The sequence below is a fragment of the Castor canadensis genome, chromosome 9 (assembly GCF_047511655.1).
Source record: "Castor canadensis chromosome 9, mCasCan1.hap1v2, whole genome shotgun sequence".
Classification (NCBI taxonomy): domain Eukaryota; kingdom Metazoa; phylum Chordata; class Mammalia; order Rodentia; family Castoridae; genus Castor; species Castor canadensis.
This window is the reverse complement of record NC_133394.1, coordinates 26,568,553-26,590,160: the sequence shown is the minus strand read 5'-3', so window position 1 is coordinate 26,590,160 and position 21,608 is coordinate 26,568,553. Positions and strand designations below refer to the sequence as shown.

General features: G+C 35.3%; 1 protein-coding gene and 1 pseudogene across 4 annotated transcripts in view; both read right to left on the bottom strand.

Annotated features, from left to right (window-relative positions):
- LOC109677609 (inhibitor of growth protein 2-like) overlaps positions 1 to 1,561 on the bottom strand; it is a 148,947-nt pseudogene extending 147,386 nt beyond the window's left edge.
- The window catches only part of Grid2 (glutamate ionotropic receptor delta type subunit 2), a 1,442,266-nt gene that overhangs the window by 543,733 nt on the left and 876,925 nt on the right, over positions 1 to 21,608 (bottom strand). For all 4 annotated transcript variants that reach the window (XM_074041373.1, XM_074041371.1, XM_074041372.1 and 1 more), the window contains 2 exons: positions 21,242 to 21,403; positions 11,361 to 11,480 (listed from right to left, as the gene is read on the bottom strand). In XM_074041373.1, the coding sequence (XP_073897474.1) occupies positions 11,361 to 11,480; positions 21,242 to 21,403 (282 nt within the window). The remainder of the gene's footprint in view (positions 1 to 11,360; positions 11,481 to 21,241; positions 21,404 to 21,608) is intronic.

Here is a 21,608-nt window from a genome sequence, read left to right as displayed (position 1 = left end):
CCCCTCCCTCTCCTCCCCACCCCCTCAATACCCAGCAGAAACTATTTTGCCCTTATCTCTAATTTTGTTGAAGAGAGAGTATAAGCAATAATAGGAAGGAACAAGGGTTTTGCTGGTTGAGATAAGGATAGCTATACAGGGAGTTGACTCACATTAATTTCCTGTGCATGTGTGTTACCTTCTAGGTTAATTCTTTTTGATCTAAACTTTTCTGTAGTTCCTGGTCCCCTTTTCCTATTGGCCTCAGTTGCTTTTAAGGTATCTGCTTCAGTTTCTCTGCGTTAAGGGCAACAAATGCTAGCTAATTTTTTAGGTGTCTTACCTATCCTCACCCCTCCCTTGTGTGTTCTCGCTTTTATCATGTGCTCAAAGTCCAATCCCCTTGTTGTGTTTGCCCTTGATCTAATGTCCGCATATGAGGGAGAACATACGATTTTTGGTCTTTTGGGCCAGGCTAACCTCACTCAGAATGATGCTCTCCAATTCCATCCATTTACCAGCGAATGGTAACATTTCGTTCTTCTTCATGGCTGCATAAAATTCCATTGTGTATAGATACCACATTTTCTTATGTATTTTTTTTAATTGTTTTGTTGGGTGGGGTGTTTGTGGTGTTTACAAAAGTTCTTTCAATATATTATGTATAGTCCCAATGCTCTGGGGGATACAGGCTAGTCTCAAATAACATATTTATGATATACATAATGCATATAACATTGTATAAATGATAAAATAATATTGTGTATATTTGCAAAAAATCAATTTTCTTCTTCTTTGAAACTGTTACTGTGTTAATTGTGCTTACTGCAATCTGCTACCTTTCTTTTTCAAGAATGAAACCATGTAGCATTCAAATTAATAGCAGAAATTTTTAAAGGATGAGAGTACACATCCAAGGCATCCCAAAGTCTCAAAAAGGTTTTACTTAACATAGTTCCTTTAAAAACAAATGAACAGATATCTCTAACTTTTTAGTCATTATAGAGCAAGGGACTAAAATCTTAGTGGTGCTTGGCTAGCTCAAAAGAGTCAGGTATCATAGTAAAAGAAAATAAAATTAATAGAGAAAGTAAAAAGAAGACAGAAATGAGGCAATATATCAGCAGTTACAAAAGCCAAGATTGTAATTCCCATTCTATCACTGATATTACATATTATTGATTATTTTGAATGAAAGATATCACTCCTTCCCCAAAGAAGTGAGTTATGAAAGTTCTTAGCAAAATTTCCCAGATTATATGCTCAGAATTACTCAAGCTTTGTAGTTTTTCCAATAGTATAAAACCCAATTCTTGTTAACAGAGAATTCATAATCTCCTTTAGGGAGCCGGAGAGAATGAGAGATATACACTCAAGTAGCTGAACAGACTACAGTGAAATTCAGAGGGGAGAAAAAGCAGAGAATCTGAGGTACAATGAAAAACCCCTGGGATTATGGTTCAACTGAACCTAGCATGCCATAAATGTCACGGTATAATACATTAGTCTCTTGTGAGTTTCCAACATACATGGATAAATGACTCACCTTTTGACCCTGTACTGCCAACATCTGTGCATTCATGCCACCTCTTTCAAATAAACCTTCATAGCTGCCACCAAGAAATTCAATCACAACAATGAGATCTTGTCAAAGGAGAACCTATGAGCAAATGCTTTTCAATTCTGTATATTCCTGATCTAGAATCTTTTAATAATTATATCCCTGCTTCTGGGTCCTGGACCAGTCACTATTTGTAACTAAAACTAAAAATGAGGCTCAGTGGAGGGTAATTATCCCTATAGTATACTGATGCACTTGAGCTAGGTTGAATTTGCTGTTCTGGTTGTATATGTGTGTGTGTACCTGTCTGTCTGCTTCAGAACTTGGGGTGAGGCAAATTTCACTGTATCCCATTGTGGTTGTTCAGTAGTAGAATAGGAAAGAAATTAAGCCTGGCCTGTTCTTATTCTGTCACAGTCTTGAACCCAATCCAGTGAATTCTCAGCATGTGGACTTAATATGACGCTGAAAACTCTCTAGGTCTCTACCTCAGTTCATACATGTATGTCTCTGACGATCTAAAAGGCAATAACAGTCAATTTCCTTATAATATGTCTTTTTTTTCCTTAAAAGTAGTAAGCTAATCACACCACCAATATTAATCAGGGCTCATCACAGAAACAGAATTAATAGCATACCTATATCCGATCAGTATATATAAACATAAATATATGTCATATAAATAAAGAGATTTATTATGAGAGATTCACTCGTACAATTACAGAAGTCAAGAAGTTTCAAGATTAGTTCTGCCAGTTGAATAACCAGAAACATGGGCAGTATAGTTTCAGCTCAAACCCAATGGTCTGAGAATCAGGAAAGCCAATGGTATACGTTATAGTTTGAATTTAAGGTTCAAGAACTGGGTGCAATTTTCAGTTGAAGTTCAAATACCCAAGAATCAGGAGTACCCATGCCTGAAGCAGGCAAACATGGATGTCCCAGGTTGAGGAGGTAGGAAATTTATGATTCCTCTGCCTTTCTAATATATAGACCTGCAACAGGGTGGTCTTTTTTATGTAGTCTACCAAATGCTGATCTTTTCTAGAAGGATCGCACAGATATACCCAGATTATCAGTAATTAGGGCGTTCTTCAGCCCAGTCAAGTTGATACATGAAATTAACCATCATGTCAAGAAAATAATCCAGGCTTTGTAGTTCTCCAGAAAAGGTTTTTCTTTTGCTGAGAAAACAAAGACTTGGAATTGCACTCTTTCAAGCATTCTGCTCTGCTGTGAAGAGGCCACCATCATCCCAATCACCACGAAAGACAGCTCCAGCTCCCTTCAAGAGGCAGCGAATGGTGCTTACCAGAAGTAAGAAGTGATCTCAGCCCAAGGAGCAGCTAACTCTGCCACAAAGTCAGTCACTTAAGCATCAACACCAACAGCTTATTTCCTCTATCCTGCAATGATGGCAGATGGGCTCCCTTAGAAGCAGGAATGATCTGGTCCACAGAACTTTGTAAATGGCAGAAATTCTTCCTCCCTCAGGAGACTACTGGGATCAATGAATTTCAAGTCTAACATAGAGATTTCATAAAGATTTATACTGAATATCAATAATGTGACCTTCTAGTACAAAATATTTTCTTGAAAACAGATCTAAGTGAAAGGTGACAGAGCTAAGTTCCTTATGATTGTATGCTATAGATCAAGGATGATAAGAGAAGAACATAAAAGCTATTGGCTTCACAATATTTTCTATATTCTACCTGTTATATGAAACTTCCAAGATATGAATTCATTGTTAGAATTTTAACAGTAAATAAATATGGCAGATTTTCTAATTATGGGTTTAAAGTAAAAAGTTCAGGTTTGTACAGGCTATATTTAGTACCAAATCCTCTGCTATTAGCTTTCCATATAATTCCAGACACTATATTTCCAAGCTTTGGTTAACAGACTCGTAGAATTATGGAGAGAAGACATTAAACAAAACAAAAAGGTTAGTGTTTCATGCTATCACTGTGACTGTCACGGATAATGCTTTATCACTCACACCAAAAATGAAATTAATTTCCCTGTCTCACATAGAAATTTCTTGATTTCATGTCAGCAACTAGACTTGGTATTTCTCTTCCTTTTTAAAGACAGGATCTCACTATGTAGCCTCGGTTGGCCTGGAACTCATGATTCTCCTGCCTCCACCTCCTGAGTACTAGAATTACAGGCAATGTACCACTTTGTCCAGCTTCCCTTTGCATTTCTTTGAATCACAGAAATTACTGTCTATTTATAAATGGACAATATTTCAGTTATCCTTCATTACATAACCTACAAACAAAACTTCAGTTAATCCTTGCAATAATCTTGAGACATATGTATTACTGCAGATTAAGAAAACATGACTCATTTTGTTGATAAGTCCTTAGATCACACAGTCACAGTCAGAATTTGAACTGAGGTGTGTCTGACAGCTAATACTCTGCACCTTTTCCTAAGAGGTCTAGCCTAGCTAGAAAGTAACCTTGAACTACAAGCACCAATATTACTGAGCATGTGCTTTTGCAAGTCTTCTACTTATGTTTGGAATAAATCAATCTACCTACCTATTTCCCTATTCTCTATGAATTCTTGTAAGCTAATTTATATCTTATATAACAGCCATTAAAATCAGTGCTTATATCTTTGGTACCCCACTGACAAACTCTGCAAGGCATTAAGGACACAAAGAGATAAAGAGTATAGTCACATTCTTACACTCCAGTGTGGCGTGTCAACTAATAACTCATGTGTTTACTTGTTACTTTTCACTTGCATAAAGGAAAAATGTGGCTGCTAAATATTTAGATACAGAAAAGAATCTTACAGATTCTATGCCAGTATGCATATGTATCCACAGTTTTTTCATCGAATACTTTAGCATCTGATATATAACGTGCCTGGGGGTACAGCAGGGAGCAAGCAAACTCTTTCATGGATTTTACATGGAGTTATATTACATTGGGAAAGACAGACTATAAAAGATGAAATTTATTATATTTTCTGATATATAAAGATTATATATGTGTGTATATATGTAATATGTGTGTATATGTATAAAATACTTTACAAAAGGTGCTATAAGGAAACATAAAGAAAGTTAGTATATAAAGGCAGATGCTATTGTGATAGTCTAGAATCAGAAGCCAAAACCAATGAAATATTTAATCTTGGGCCATTTGAAGTCAAGGGTATTCTCTCTTCTTTCTGAGTACAAGGCAGTGAAAGATTTTAGTTCATTAAAAATGGAACTATATAATATCTATTGCAAAAGTAGTACATTAGGTTTGCTAAGAATGAAAAGCTGTCAATTTTATATTTGTGAATTTAATGTTGGAGAACCTGAGTAAAGATTCTAAATCTATCTGAGAAATTACTGTAGCTAGGAGCAAAAATATTTCTGCTGTGCCATTTTATTTCATCAACTTATGAGAAAACACTTTTATGAAGATACTAAGCCTTACTATGCAATTAAGATTACTTGTGAGACCAGCTTCAATCTACTTTTCCTAGCCTTATTTTTCTGTTTGTGATAAAGTTCAAAGACATTAAGTATAGCATATTAAATTTTAATGCTGGGACTCAGGCTTCACAATAAAATGTGAATAGCATTGGCAAACTGAACAAAACAAGGAAAATTCAGACAAGCACAAAAGCTGTCATGTGGAATTCCTCTTCTATGGAAAAACATTGAGTCTATACATGCAACGTTATTTAATCTTTGTAATCTTTTTTTTTATATTTTTCCGTATCACAGTTACTTTTAGATTGCTTGACATGATGTATTGCTGGAGTTTTTTCTTGGAAATTCTATGTTGTGATGAAGAAACAGGAGCAACCATATTGCACAGAGTTTAATGACACAGAAAATCTGGATGATTTCATAATTTGGCTTTGAGTTTCACATGAATTTATCTCAAGGCTACATAGTGTGCTAACACCGTCAATATACCATTGAATGAAAACACCTTACATCAAAGTAAAAGAATGGGAAAAAAGCAGGAAAACTTTAGTTTGATTCTTATGAGTGAAAATTAAATAATCCTGTTTACATTCTCCCCAAATTAAAAAAAAAGTGATACCTTCATAATGCCAAGAGAGCATAGACCAGTCCAAAATATAGGACTGAATCCATGGTCAAATCCTGAGCAGACAAACTCAGCTTAGTTTATGAGCTCTGACAGTATCTCTGCTTGAGGTGATAAGACTGCAGGCATTGTATACACTTAGCCACTGGCAACAGAATAAACACTGACAGTTTGACAGCCCCTCAATTGGAAAGCCATTCACTCTTTTTGAGACATAGAGAAATGGGGACTGGAACCTTTATACTGGACACAGATCTAGAAAATAAATCTGTGCCACAATGATTTGCATGTTTCTGACATCCCTCAGTATGCAGCTTTGAAAATATCACGTGTTAACACTTATATGAACTGCTCCATTTAAAATGAAGCTGGCAATCCACAAACTAAAACGTAACACTCTTAAAATTACCAAACTTGTAGTTTTATAAATTCAGTAATTAAAATTACAATTGAGTAGAAAAACATTTGAGCCATAAAAACAAATATTTAAAAATTAAGAATGCTTAAAAATCATTTAAATAAGGATATTAAAATGTGCATTCAACAATGTAAAAGGCACCATACTGAATAAAAATACTACTACCTTTCAGGTGACATCTATATAATGCCAGCTCTTGGGAGCATTTCAGTCCTTTTGGGAGTTGGAGCATAGGAACAAAACCAATTAAATAATTCCTGATGATATTAAATATGACTTAAAACTAAAGTAGTGATAGCATGATGTTCTATAAATCACTGTCACCTAAATGGCAGGGATAGCACATTGTAGACTTTGAATTCAGAGCGGGGTTAGGAAACTATGTTGATCTTAGACAGACTTTGAGCCATATTAGACCGAGAAGCTAAATGAAGCCCTCTTTTGACATGGTTCCAAGCTTGGTTTGAGGATGCCTGGAACCATGCATGCACACTTAGAATCATGAATTCAGATGTCTTTCTCCCTGCATGAGGCTTTCTGGCTCTGAAGCTCTTTTTCTCAGCCTATAGTAAGACACAGCGTGTACAGACTTCTTGAGCCACACCCTGTCTCTCTTGTTGAGACTCCTGTCTTCACTGCTATCTGTGTCTAGTTTAGATTTCATACTTTCTCACTTCAACCATACCTCACCAGTATGTTTTAACCTCATTGATTCACTGTACTGCTATCAAAACAACATGGAACAAAACAAAAGCTATTCACAATGACCCAGTAAAAGCCTAAGCTCATATTAATTCAAACTTATTCAGTCTGCTGAATGCTACTGAACAAGCATACACAACCCAGAAGATTAAGATTAATGCTACAGTGATTCTTTGTCTTTAACTTCATCCAAGACAACAGCCCTGCCTGACAATCCTTCCTGGTTCCCTAGTCGTCTCTCTCCCTTTGGCCACAGCAGCTATGTCAAAACCTCTGATGTCCTCATTATTTCCAATGTCTTCAGAGAGCCTTTTTCTCACTCTCCATTTCTCCAGGAAAAAAAGAACCTGGTATGTAACCATCCTTTAGCTTCCTAACACCAGAGTGCTTACATTTCATGAAGACTTAACTTTCAAACAACCCATTCTTTCCTTACCCCCCGGAAAGTGTCGTCCACCAAGCTTAAGGTTAAAAACACCATCTCATTCTGGGTCCAATTCTCTCTTTTTTCCCTACTGTACTTCTATCAATGGTCAAATTTCTTCCTTTACCTTCAGCTCTTCCTCTTTCTTGGCTTGGTCTTTGAGCAGTCAAATATGCTTAAACCTTTTGCCTTCTAAAAATTCTCCCCTTTGTCTTCACAGAGATATTTAATTACTGTCACAAATGTTAACATTTTCACCTTCTTTTTTATTTTTCTAATGTTGCTATTTAAATACACTGGTACTCCACTGAGATTTGTCTCATTAATAACAATAAATTGCAAGAACATCTGTTGGTAGTGTGCACAGTTCTGGATGGTTTATACTTCTCACTCATTTAGGTTGGGTCAGCATAACCTTTATATCAAAATCTGCTAGAAAGGACAACTTCAGGCAACCTCAGTCATAATACCAATGTAATAAGCTTAAGCAAAATGTTAGCAATTAAATTTTTATATAAACAGATACATAATTATAATTTTATACACATATAAATTAAACTTTTTTTCTTTTTTGGTGGTACTAGGGATTGAACTCAGGACCTGGCGCTTGCTAGGTAAGCACTCCACCACTTAAGCAACACCCCCCAGCCCTTATTTGCTTTAGTTATTTTTGAGATAAGGTCAGATGATTTTTTTAGTCCTGGGGAGGACTCCTACCTGCAGTCTCCCTTGTAGTTGGGTTACAGTGCATACCACCAGGCTTGGCTTATTTGTTAAGATGGGGATCTCACTAACTTTTTCTTCTGGGCTATCCTCAGACTACAGTTCTCCCAATCTCCACCTTCAGAGTAGCTAGGATTATAGATGTAAGTCACTGTGTCTGCCTTGCTTAAACTTTACTTTAGAGAAAATTATTTATATCCCATTAATGATGGTTCTTCCTTAATCTGATCAAAGTTAAGAAAGTTAATAGAAAGAAAAAAATATATTGTAGTAACATGTTGAAAGCTTTTTCTCTGAGGTGGATAACAACCTAAGGGTGCCTACTACTCTTACTTCCATCCAAAATTGTCCTAGGGGACCCAGTAAGTACACTAAGTCAAGAAGAAAGGAAAGATACAAAATTACAAAAGAAGAGACAAAAATCTCATTAATTGCAGATCTAAAACAGTCTGTAGTGAATACATAGGTGTCTACTAAGTTACCACAATAAAAAACGCTAGTCAAGACAGCTAGATATAAGATCAATAGAAAATGTCAATGTTGGGCCAGATGCAATGTCACACACCTGTAATTCCTGTTACTCAGGAAACAGATCAGGATTGTAGTTTGAGACCAACCTGGAAAAACAGTTAGTGGGACTCCATCTCAACAAACAAGCTGGGTGTTGTGGTATATGCCTGTAATCTCAGCTATGTGAGAGGCATAGGTAAGAGGATCATGGTCTGAGGCCAGCCCTGGATAAAGACATGAGACCCTACCTGAGAAATAAAACAAAAGGGCTGGGGCATGGCTCAAGTGGTACAGTGCCTACCTAGCAAGCCCTAAATTCAATCCCTAGTCACTGATAAAATGTGTACGTATATATAAAGTATATATAAATGTTTTCATATATCAACAATAAATAGAAAATACAATTTTAAAGATACCATTTTGTATTCATAGAAGATAATACTATTCAGAAATATTAATTAAATAAACAAATAAAGACCCCCCAACTGTTGCCTAATGAAAATAATGATATATCATTAAAACACACTGAGAAAAGAATATATGATGACCACATCCCATTTGCATGAATTTACCATCTAAGCAAGCACTCTCCATTGTTATGAAGGGAAACAAGACCAATGGTACTTCCTGAGAGACGGAGATGCTCTATAATTTCAGCTGGGTGAAGTTCACATTGGTGAATGGAATTATTAAAAACCATTGTGTACTAAAATTTTGTTTTTTATTGTTTTAAATTATTCTCACTAGAACAAATATGATACTTTATGCCCTGGGTTCATACCTAGCACCGTGAAAAAAAGAAAGAATAGAAAGAAAGAAGGAAAGGAAAGGAAGGAAAGAAGGAAAAAAGAAAGGAAGGAAAGAAGGAAGGAAGGGAAAGAATGAGGGAGGGAGGGAGGGAAGAAAAAGGAAAGAAAAGGAAGAAAAGAAAAGATCCAGGTAGACAGAGGTCAATTTAAAAGGAAAAACTATAAAACCTTAGGAAAATAACAAAGCACAAAATCTTTATGACTCTGTGGGTAGGGAAGGATTTCTGTAATAACACTATCAGTAATCATAAGGGAAAAATTCATAATTCTGCTAAATTTGAAAGTACTATGAATGGTATGAAAATAAAATCTATAGACAGGAAAGCAATACTTGGAATATAACTATGTAACAAAAGACTAATATGCAGTATTTATCTCTATCTATATGTATATATTTTCTAGAATGAATTATAACAAACTAAAGATATTCCCCCACCCCCCCCCAAAAAAGTCCAAAAAAATGTGTATGGGTAATTAACTCAAAAAGAAATAGGAGGAGCCAAAACAAAATAGGATATAATACAATTTTTTTTTAATAATCAGGGAAGTGTAAATTGAAACCACAAGGATATATCATTATATCAACAAATGACTAAAACTTTGGCAGTCTGACAAATCCAATATTTGTCTAGAGCATGGGGCAATGAGAGTTTGCTAGTGATATGAAGCTGGCAGATTTCTATGAAAACAAATTTGATGCTATCCAGTAAAATTCAAGATCTGCTTTCTTGCATTACAATTCTATTCCTGTACCCAAATTCATCCATCAGTATAAACGCATATATCCAAGAGATATGTTCAAGAATCTACCTTGTAGTGGCCTTGCTTACTTTACAGAATACTAAAAATAGAAACAAACTATAGTAAATTGTTACACATTCAGATTATAGGAAATGGTACAGAAACATAAATAATTAAATTGCAACAAGAACCAACAAAGATGAATAACACAACCTTGAACAGAAGCAAGAAAAAATTGTGAGTCCATTGTTAAATTCAAATATTGGTCAAATTCAATTATATTATGTAAGGATGCAAACACTGATGAGAAAAATGCATTTAAAATGTAACAAAATAAATATAAAATTCAGACTAAAGGTTAGAGTTCTGTGAAAGAAGGTCCAGCAGGTAATAAGGGAGAAGCATCTGAGGACATTCAGAATGTCTGCTATGTTCTATTTCTTGACCTTAATAGTGGTTGTTTCCTTTAAAATAATTCACTAAACCATCCTGTGCTTTATGTAATTTTGCTACAGTATAAGACAAAAATTAAAATGCAGTAAGATAGTTTCAATATGCTATAATTTTATTAAGAATTTCTTTTATCTTGGCAAGAACAACTCCTAACTACATCAGCCCAGGTTTCTCCACATCTTACAGGTCAATGCTGAAAGAAACAGCTTCTGAAGCAGCAATAGTTCCTTATGAAGTCACCATGATACAGATACTAATATAGCTATCATCTCAGTATGCAAACTCATTTACTTTAAGTTACTTCTTACCAAAAATACGTAAAATGGCAAATCAAACTAGAGAAAAGTCATTTCTCCAAGGGCTTTTGTATTTCTGATTAAGATAGTTATAGTCCCAGTATTTCACAAAACATTGTTTATTGGCACTTAGCTGCTTCTCTTAGTGATCTGTATAGTATATAACAAGAGTTCACTTCCTACAAAGTATTTTCTATTTATTACATGACATATGGAAGCTGAAATACTATAATGTCACATTTTACGATAGACTTTCTGTCTTACTATATGAAATTTATCTAAGCTCTTAATCTGATTTTGTGCATCCACAAATTAAAAGTCAGACAACTAGGCATTGCATAAATATTAAATTCACTACTTCATAAAAATTATTATAATGAATGAAAGATAATACCATTTCCCTAGGCAAGCATTAGATTACTTTTTCCTTTAAATTGTTCTAAGGCATAAGTAGAATTTATTGCTTAAAGCTTCCAGTAAGTATTTAAGATCATTTTAATGCTTCTTGCTCTCAGTCTGTCTCTTGTTCTTCCTCATTTCTACCTCTTCATTTTCTTCTTCAAGCTACAATGTAAATTTCAATGTGCATTCTTGTCTATTGCATAGAGAATAATCCAGCAAAACTGTATATTGTATTAAAAATGTGCATTTATAAATGTGTATGGACTTACTTTGCGAGCACCTCGGCCAAGCTCCTCTCCATAGTTAGTTCCAAGAATTTCAAAGTGGACGTTGGGGTTACCGCCATTTTCTGCGAATTCCAACTCTCCAGTCAAGCCATTAACTCCACCCTAAAGAAGAGAACAGATACTGATGTAAAACTTCAGAAGGAATAAAATAATGATAATAAAATATTAAAGGAAGTTTTAGGAGCTCTATTTTCTTTTCTAAAATGAACATTTTAACAGGATAGTTTTAAGTAAGTGAACAACATAAAGCAGAAAAATAACCTTGGAAATCAATCTAATCTCACGCACTTATCTTATAAACAAGGAAATTTAGGAATAAAGAGTTAAATCACTGCTCAAAATGACTCCATGTTAGTTGAGGCTAAATTCCACACTAGAGGTTTTGCCACCATACTTCATAACTTGCATGTACATAATAGCACAATGAAAGATACTTCTGAGTGCATAAAAAATGTACTCTGGAGACAAATATTGCCAATATAGTAGGCCTTGCTTCAGCATAAATTCCACTCAAATTTGTACTAAAATTATACCTGGGAATCTAAAAATTCATTTAAAAATTACTGGAGGTTTTCTAATTCTGTAAATACATTTTCAAAATTCCAACAATAATGTACTATATATTTCACAAAGCCTGAAGAAAGAATTTTGAATGTTTTCACCATAAAGAAATGATAAATGTTTGGGGAGATAAATATGTTTAACTTCATTTAAACATCACATTGTATATACTCATATATCTATATATATCTATGTATATATATCAAACATCATTAATATGTATTGATTTATGTTTTTAATGTATCAGTTAAGAAAATAAATTTAATGCATAATGGCAACTTTTACCAACCATACACACACACACATACACACACACACACACACACAGACAAACATGAACATATATATGAAAGCTAAATTAGGCTTGAAAACCGTTTTTCCTCTTAACTGGTTTTGCTAGCTGTTGAGATTCGCTGGGAATTTCCAAGGTTCATCTTTCATTCAACATGACAGATGTTCATTTCTCCAACAGATGGCAATATAGGTCATACTTCTTTCTTTCTTATTTACCATTCTTTTCTCACTTTAGTTTATCAACCTTCATATTATGTAGGATTTTACAAATAAATATCAAATTTGAGCCATTTTAATGTTAAAGATATGTCTGACTAAGAATTTTGGCCTTATAATGACATTTATTTGGACAACAAATAATTTCATTTTGCAAATTGCTTCAATTATCATCTCTATGATATTGATACTTAAATATATCTCACTTATCATAACCTGTAACTCCATATTTAGTCTGTTTTGAGGGGCTAGGATTATGCTGCTTGCTCTTTCTCCTTCAGCTGTGCCTGCCAGTCACTCATGGGATGCTAAGTTGATAAAAGGAGTTCAAGGAACTATTGTTGATTGATAGTTATTTACCTTAATCATGTATTTCAATATTTAATCTATTTTATTTTTGCAACAGCAACAATTAACAAGACTTATCCTCCACTATTATTTCCTAATCAGTCAACTTCTCTTTTATTATCCAGTTTTATTTTAAAAAAAATACTTGTTGACTTTGATATGTCTGTGCTCTGAAGTCTAGGAAGTATGAGCTATGCTCTTGACTGGTTAGTTTATACTTCCTGGTCTTTATCAATGTCAAAAGATCCCAACAGCTGTGTAAACCTGACTAATTCACTTAACTTCTTTATACCTCATGCACTACATTTCTTTTTTTTTAATTATTCATTTATTCACATGTGCATACATTGTTTGGTCATTTCTCCCCCCACCCCCCTCCCCCCCTCAGTTTCAGGCAGGTCCTGTTCTGCCCTTGTTACTAATTTTGTTGAAGAAGACACAAGCATAATAAGGAAGGCAAAGCGTTTCTGTTAGTTGAGTTAGGGATAGCTATACAGAAATATTCCTAGCATTGCTTTCGTGTACACATATGTTACGACCCATGATTAATCTCTAACTGATCTTTACACTGGTTATTGATCCCCTTCTCAACTACATTTCTTTAATACTGAAAAATTGTACCCTTCCCAAATTATTATTATTGTCTTTATTATGGTATAATACATGTGAAGAATATACAAGAGTGTTTTATATGGTGAGGACTTAATTACTATTATATCATCATTGTTACCTCTACTATTATTTTATTTTTTAACTTTGGGAGGTTTCTAATTCTATAAATTATAGGTATGGTCTTATTTTTTTTAACTAAAGTTTATTGAGTTTGTAAAAAATTCATTATATGCATCAATATTTATATGGCTGGAAGGTTCCAACTCAATTATATCTCATTGGTTAGTACCTGGGGAGAAAAGAGTTAAAGCAGCAGATCTAGGATCTATTCACTACGTTTCATAGTATGTATGGGGGTGGGGGTAAGAAAGTCTAATGTCCTTGGTAACTGTAACTCCGGGTACACAGACTAAAGGTATTTGCGAGGCAGAAGAGTCCTAATGTTTGCAAAATCCTTGGCAGAATATCCCAGGCTAAAGAATTGCTGTAGTAAATAAAGCTAGAATCTATTGTGGCTTCCCAGAAAATGTATACTTAATGGGGTAAAAAAAAAAAATTGACACATCACACAAGATAAATGCTCCTTGTTATGAAAGGTAACCCTGAAAAATCTTCCTTGGAAATAGAATGTGTGTATCCAATGTAGGGAGAAAGGACCTGGGGATCCATTAGAGTGTCTTGTTCTCTGACTCCTTTGTGCTCCTGCTTGTGTGTATCTTTGATTCAGGATGCATCTAATACTTGCAAGTCAATTTGATACTGTGATTAGCTGATTATTAATATCTCAAAACATCCAATTATCACTTAAAAGTTTAAAGATTTAGTTAAGTTCTGGATTTTATTATTAGTAAGATCTTCAAGTGGTATATACTGTTTGACTGACAAGTGTTCCTTACATCACTGGTATTCAGACATTGTTTGATATGAGCTTTTACTGTCTTCAATCACATATTTCTCTCAGTAACATCTCCTAATTGCATCAGAATCTTAACTTTCTGTCTTCAAACTTCATTTCTAGGAAAAGGAAAGGGGATTATGTTTCAGTAGGGCAGCAAAAATATTATATCCTGAGTTCTAAATATTTGAGCATTAGACTGCTTCTTGTTCTCTTGGTATTCCCAGTCAGTACCCATACCACCGTTCTGGGCCATATCTTCATCCCTTTATGGCATCTTGTGTACTTAACATTGAGCAACATACAAAAAAACAGTAAGTCAGGACTTGTATTTAGTTTTCAATGGCCTTCACTTACTTTGTTCACCTTTTTGCTTTGTAATGTATCTCTTCATGAAATATACTTAATGATCTTTTGGTATAAAGTCATCTCTGACCTCATGAAGATGTCAGGGATGCTTGAGAAGTCAGTAATATAAGCACATAAACCCTTAAGTGATGCCCCTTGTTTTCTCCCCAGACTTAACCTCTGATTTTACCTTAGAAAGCTCCATTGCCTTTGAGATTTTTTTTGCCACTATTCTCAGATTAACCTTGAAAACAGAGACCTGGTAAAAATGTGTGCTGTCCATAGCATAAACCTAAGGATCCCCATTTTATTCTTCCTCTTCCTCACAAGCTTGTTAATCACTAAAGCTTTTTTCAATCCTGTAAGTACCTTCTAGAGATATCTACCTCTATTTATCACATAGTGTCAGCTTTCTCCTTGATGCTCCCTCAGCCACTCCATCCTAAAGTGGCAGGTGCAGAATGGATCCTCTATTTGGCTGCTACAAGGTCATGTGATGTTGTCACCACCCTGTTTAACACATTTCAGAGTCACTTTACCCCTTCAGTGAAAGTTAAGAACTTTAACATGGTTTATAAATTCTTCTGGATCTTTTCCCTGTCCAACTCTCTTAGCTAATAAGGCATCCAGTGTTTCTTTTCTACTCTTGCCACTGTGGGCTTATTTGAGATGCTTAAGTAAGCTAAAGTCTCTTTCATGCATGCCTGTGAGCTTCTACCTTCCTTGCATGAAAAATTCTTTCTTCCTCATTCCTGGAATACTCTTTCTTCCTTTCTTGGCTAATTCTTACTCATCCTAAGGGGCTTCACTTATCTGTCACTCTTAGCCTTAATGGGACCTCCACTCCCATATTTTTAGAACAGTTGGTGTTTCTCCTTTTGCAGAGCTGATCACACTTGTAATTATTTTTGATATTTCTATTTTCCTTCCTTATTCTGTGATCTCAGAGTGCACCATATGGAAGTATTCAATAAATATTTGTTGAATGAATAAATTACCATTTAAAAACTGAAGTGATTTCAATATTTTTTGCCATTCAGTGAATACTGTTTCAGATATCAGCATGTTTCAAGATATGTCCTTTAATATCAATAAGTATCAATGTATTAATATGAAATGTGTTGGTACTTAGAGATTTAAGATATTCCATAAAAACTGATACTTTCTATCAATGTTTCCACATTCAGTATTGAAAATTATTACCACAAGGATGTAACAGGAATTGATCAACTAAGCTAATGTGAAGGAATTTAAGGATCTAGTGAATTTATTTCACTAACATGTATAAAACATAAGAAATGGCTAGTTTTTAAAAAATAATGTAATTATAATTTTGTTTGGTTTTTGCATAAGACATGAGGTTATTTATACATTCTCTCTTTCGTTCTTTCCTTTTTCTCTTTTTGGTGGGAGCTGGGGTTTAAACTAGGACTTCATGAGTGCAAAACAGGCACTCTACCACTTGAGCCATGCCTCCAATCCATTTTGCTCTGTGATTTTGGAGATGGACTCTCTTGAACTATATGCCCAGCCAGACTGGCCTCGAAATGAAGTTCTCCTGATCTCAGCCTCCCAAGTAGCTGGGATTAAAAGTGTGAGCCACTGGTGCCTGGCAAGGATATTCTTCTAAATTTAGGTCTGATTTCATCTGAAAATTGTTTAGTGTCTTATTTACCCACAGAAAATTCCTTTTTCTCAATGTCTTTTCAGTTCAAATAATTCTTTCTATGTGTTCTGTGCACTTGGAAAATTAATCAACCCGTCACTGTACATTTGATTTATTCTAATAGATGTGTTGGTCAGAGTGCCCCATCACCTGGAACCTCCTTCATAGTTTTAGCTTTCCCAAGCCTGCTACATTTCAGGTTGCCTAAAGATGCTATGAGGTCTGCTTATCTGTCACTCTTAGCCTTAATAAGGTCTCCAGTCCCGTATCTTCAGAACAGTTGGTGTTTCACTTTTTACAGAACTGATCATACTTATAATTGATATTTCTAGTTTTCCTTTGTTTTTCTGTGATTTCAGAATAATCTGTTTTCTATTTTTAAGTCCAGTTCTACAGGAAAGTGCTGTGAGATGGAAATTTGCTTATATGTAGGTGGTTTACTTGAGTGCTCTTGAGAAAGCCTCTACAAGAAAGCAAAGGTTGAAGGATTGGTTGTAAGAGGTAAAGCTGTGAGGCAAATAAAACAGTAGGTCAGGTGGTCCAGTGGGCCAGTCTATACTTATCCCTACTAGGGGGAAAGGATGTGGACCTTTTTAATTCTGCAATGCTTTCCATTAGGTGCATGACACTCTCAGGAATGGGGTGGGGCAGCTCCCTTCTTTGCATGGCAACTTCTGACCAGAAGCTTGGCCATGTGGTAGTGTGAGCTGGTAGGATATGTGTGCCTTGTCCATGAGGCAGGTGTATGAGTGTCTTCAACACTCTTCTCTAAGGTCCCACAAAATCTCATATCCACCACATTTGGGCCTTTTCATTGTCTCTGGCCTTAGACAATACCTTTTTTTTATTTTTAAGTACTGGGGCTTGAACTCAGGGTCTTCACCTTGAGTCACTCTGCCAGCCCTGTTTTGTGTTGGGTATTTTCATGAACTATTTGCCTGGGCTGGCTCTGAACTGCAATTCTCCTGAACTCCTCCTCCTGGTAGCTAGGACTATATGCTTGTGCCATTGGCACCTGGAAACTTTTGAATACTTAAGCAATAGTCACTACTAGGAACTAAATTTCTTTTTGGAGGTAATCCCAAAACTTAGTTTGCACTGTACATTCCACAATAGGCATGGGTAAGCATCTGTTGAAACAATGATGAAAAATGAATGAATAGAGTGAATTCTTAGAACTTGTTTCAATATCAAGGGTATTGACACTAAGAAACAATGGAGAATGACTGTCATTTAAACATGAATATTCTACAAATAAAAATAGGCTGTCCATGTTGCATAGACATGGCACTAATCCACCACCTATGGGGAAGTTAGTTCTACACTGTTTGAATTCATTTCTAAACGTCCCAGTCAAGTGGTTTCAAATTGTGGTTCTCAGAACCAGTTGTGGTGGGAGTCCATCCTTGGAGTTCCTCTCCCATTCTTCCAGAGCTGCTCAACCTCTACTGATTTTACTTATTCAGTTAAAATTTTGAAAACTTGCTCTCAGTTATATAACATCAACAAATTAAATTATGCATCATGAAAGACTGTAGAAATAATCATATTTAGATATGACTTCCATAACATTAACACATGGCTTTTATTCCCATAATTTCAAGGTGTGCATGTTTTCTTTATTCAAGTGACTTTTACTGGAGTAAGAAACTCCTACACCAAATGATGGAGGGGGAAAGAAAACTCCTGTACAAGCAACAAAAAGTATAAATAGTATGATACAAAGAACACAGAATTAAAAGCCAAGAAACTCATTTAAAATTATTTATCTCTTTAACCCTTATTAAGTCATTTAGTGTTTCTGAGGCTTAGTTCTCTACACCTTAAAATTGATGAAAAGAGGTTAGACTAACATTATTGTACCTTGGCATTTTAAGATTACATGAGTTAATAATAAAATAAGAAATTTTAAGTATAAAAACAGTAAAACGAAACCAGAATACTTTCATCACAAAATCTTTTTTCAAACAATACCCTTGATACTCCTAATAGCATAATACTTGTGGCATTTTTATTAAAGGAAGAAGATGTTTATAATAAAAGTTAGATAATATTTTAAGTAGAAGCTAATGTAATTAACCAAGAAAAGTTTTAAAAGGACTAAAGATTAGAATCAAAGTGACAACTCTAATTTTATTTGAAAATGGTATGTCTATTTCAAAAACACAAGAGTATAAATTATAAAGAACCAGCAATTACAAAAAGAACCAGTAACTAAGTTTCAAAAATTGATCAGTCAAAAATACACAAAATGAGCCACATATAGTTCACTCCTATAATCCCAGCTACTTGGGAGATGGAGGATTGCAGTTCAAGGTCAGCACAGGCAAAAAGTTAACAAAATCCCATCTCAACAAAGAAGCTGGGCAATCCCAGCCACACAGAAGGTTTAGGTAGGAAGATAACAGTCCAGGCCAGTCCTGGGCAAAAAGCACAAGACCCTATCTTAAATGTAGTAAAAGGAAAAAGGTCTAGGGGCGTAGCTCAAGTGATAGAGATGAGATGCCTGCTTAGCAAGCATGAACCTCAGTACTACCAAAAAGGTATTAATGTATGTACGCATATACATATAAAATATCAATAACTTTCTTACAGACCTACAGTAATTACTGAAGAGTATTCTACCACTTCATAATCAAGTGCAACAGGAGAACTGCCATCTTCTCTCTTACTGGACATTTATACTACTTTTGTCAACTGCATCACTTTAAAAACTGTTGCTTGCCTCATCCCCGAAATGAGAATATAATTAATACAGGGACAAAACTGGCTCTTTTGCTGGTTTGTTTGCTGTGGGGCAGCACAGAACTGTTTAAAGTGTATATAGCCTAACCTTCATATTGGCTGTTGCGTTTAACTTGAATGTAATTAAGAATTTGATCACTACAGCCTGTTCTCATTTGTGATGTGTGGCTACTAACTTCTTTTAAGTCCAACTTTCCGTTTCCCCTTTGGACCTATACTGGACAGGCTGGTAAGAAAACCTATCCTGCTCCTCCTTATTTGACATGTGTGGAAATTGTAAGCCTCTCAAATCTCCAGCCTTCCTGGGTGGGAACTTCCTGTTGGCCCCAGCTGTTAGTAGCCATTCAACAGGCCCTGCCCACTCCCCAGCTTTGCCCAAGCCAGGCTGAGTCCCCTGGGACCCACTCTGCTGCCCCTGAGAGTTCTGTGAATCGAGTCTTTTCTTAAAGTATCTCGTAGTGTGAGGTAGCATCAGCTTCAGCATTCGAAAAGAATGACACAAAACACCTATATGAAGCACCATTTGATATCTGAGACAAAAATAATGAACATGGACACTTACTATTGTTTTCTCCATATCATTCAAACTTAGTCTCTCACACACAAAATTGGTATATTTCTTTTAAAAAATGGGATAGACACTTGTAGGGGAAAATATGCAAATTGTACCTCAAAATAAAATTTCATAATTATTGTATCAAATCATTGTTGATTATAAATTTTCTCCCAGCAATATTTTATACATTGAGTTTCTGCCTGAAAAACACCTACATATTATGGTGTCTCTTTTTCCTTCCTACTGATACTGTCACTAAATAAGTATCTCCTAGGGTTACCTCCTAAGCCATTATTCTCTTGTTAGAAAGCTTCAGAAGAATGACTGGTTCCTGTGTCCTAGCCAAACCATGAATTAATAAGTTGGAAGGATCAGAATTGAGTTCAACAACCTCCCTTGGATTCATACTTGCCAGCTCTCTACACAGATCAAGCTATGAGATTTTGGCAACACCTTGATTGCTATTTGACATACTCATGTCTCAATTGAAAAATGTTTTTCTGCCAATATAGTCAATACATTTAATTCTCAGGTATTTTGGTTCATAAGAGCCTAAATTCTTGTCAAAGCAACTCTTTTGCAAAGCATAAACAGTAGCAAGAGAAACATCCAGGTTGCCTCCAGTTGAAAGATTCCTTTCTTCCACTGCCTGTCTTTTGTACATCTATTTCACTTCCAGTGTGAAATATATAGGATTTTTTCCCTCTGACTTCTCTAAATACATTCATATTTCAATTGAGTAGCTATTTTTCTTTTTGTTTCAGAAGAGAAAGGCAAACATAGGAGGAAATAAAAAGGATGAGTACAATACAGAACATAAACTTCCAAATGGCTGTCTGCTTTGTGAAAAGGGTACAGGAGAAATTTGTTTGTTTTATTAATCATTTCATTTTAAATCCAAGGAGCTGTGCAAAGCGAACGGAAAATGTCAGCAAGGATGACATGACAAAGAGGCTAATAAACTGCAGAGTGCTTATGCCACCAGGGAGAGCTGAACCACATAAACCGCCTTCTGGGAATGGGAAGGTAACTACGCCCAGGCAGGTCACAGCCAGGCCAGGCAGCACAATGACAGTGAAGAAGAAGAACGTAATCAAGCACAAAAATAGATCATGAGTGGTGCTCCATACTAATTGTTCATGAGCCATGACTTTATTATAAGAAGAACTAATGGGGTACATCCATTGTCTTAGTACGTCTCATTGATATGAACAGCTCACTAATTCTATTATGAATTTTTCGGTTGATGGCATGGTTTGTAAAACAAACACACAAACAAACAACTTTCTTACCTTGTGACAGGTACCAAAATAAATTTTTGCATATTTAACCCTAATGATATAACCAGGGTAATTTAAAAAATATCTCAACTACTAATTATTTACCTGAATGAACTTCCCTTAGGAATGAGTACAGATTTTGTCTTTCTGTCTGACCTTTTTTAAAAAATGTATTAAATACTGTTAATGTTTCCCCATTTGAGGCCCAGAGTTGGCAGCAATATTAGATTTCTTTCTTTTCTTTTTTTTTTTAAACAAACCTTCTAAAAGATATCTGACACTGATTTATTGTATTTTCTTTGCATGACAATTAAGAAGTGTGACATGCTTGTAAGTAGTTACCTTCTTGATGGTTTCCAGCATGGAACGCCCTCCCTGCCAGGGCTTGGAATTCTTTCTGATACATGACAAACTTGCCATGCTATGCCACTTTCGGTCCTCCAACTTCTTATGAAAAGCATTAGCAAGAAGAAGCACCGTGTCATATACGTAGAGGTTTGAAATCTGAAACAACATTAGACAGTGATCATTAGAATCACTGATGCCAACCATCCAGAATAAGGGAAAATTGTCAGCTCAGCTGCTTCTGTTCAAGCCATAGATGGCTGATTTACTGAGTTATTTATTAAGCAGTCTTCCTTTTCATTTCCTAGGAAATTCTGCCATTGAGAATGGAGTCGTCTGATTGTATGCCTCAATTGCTTTTTCA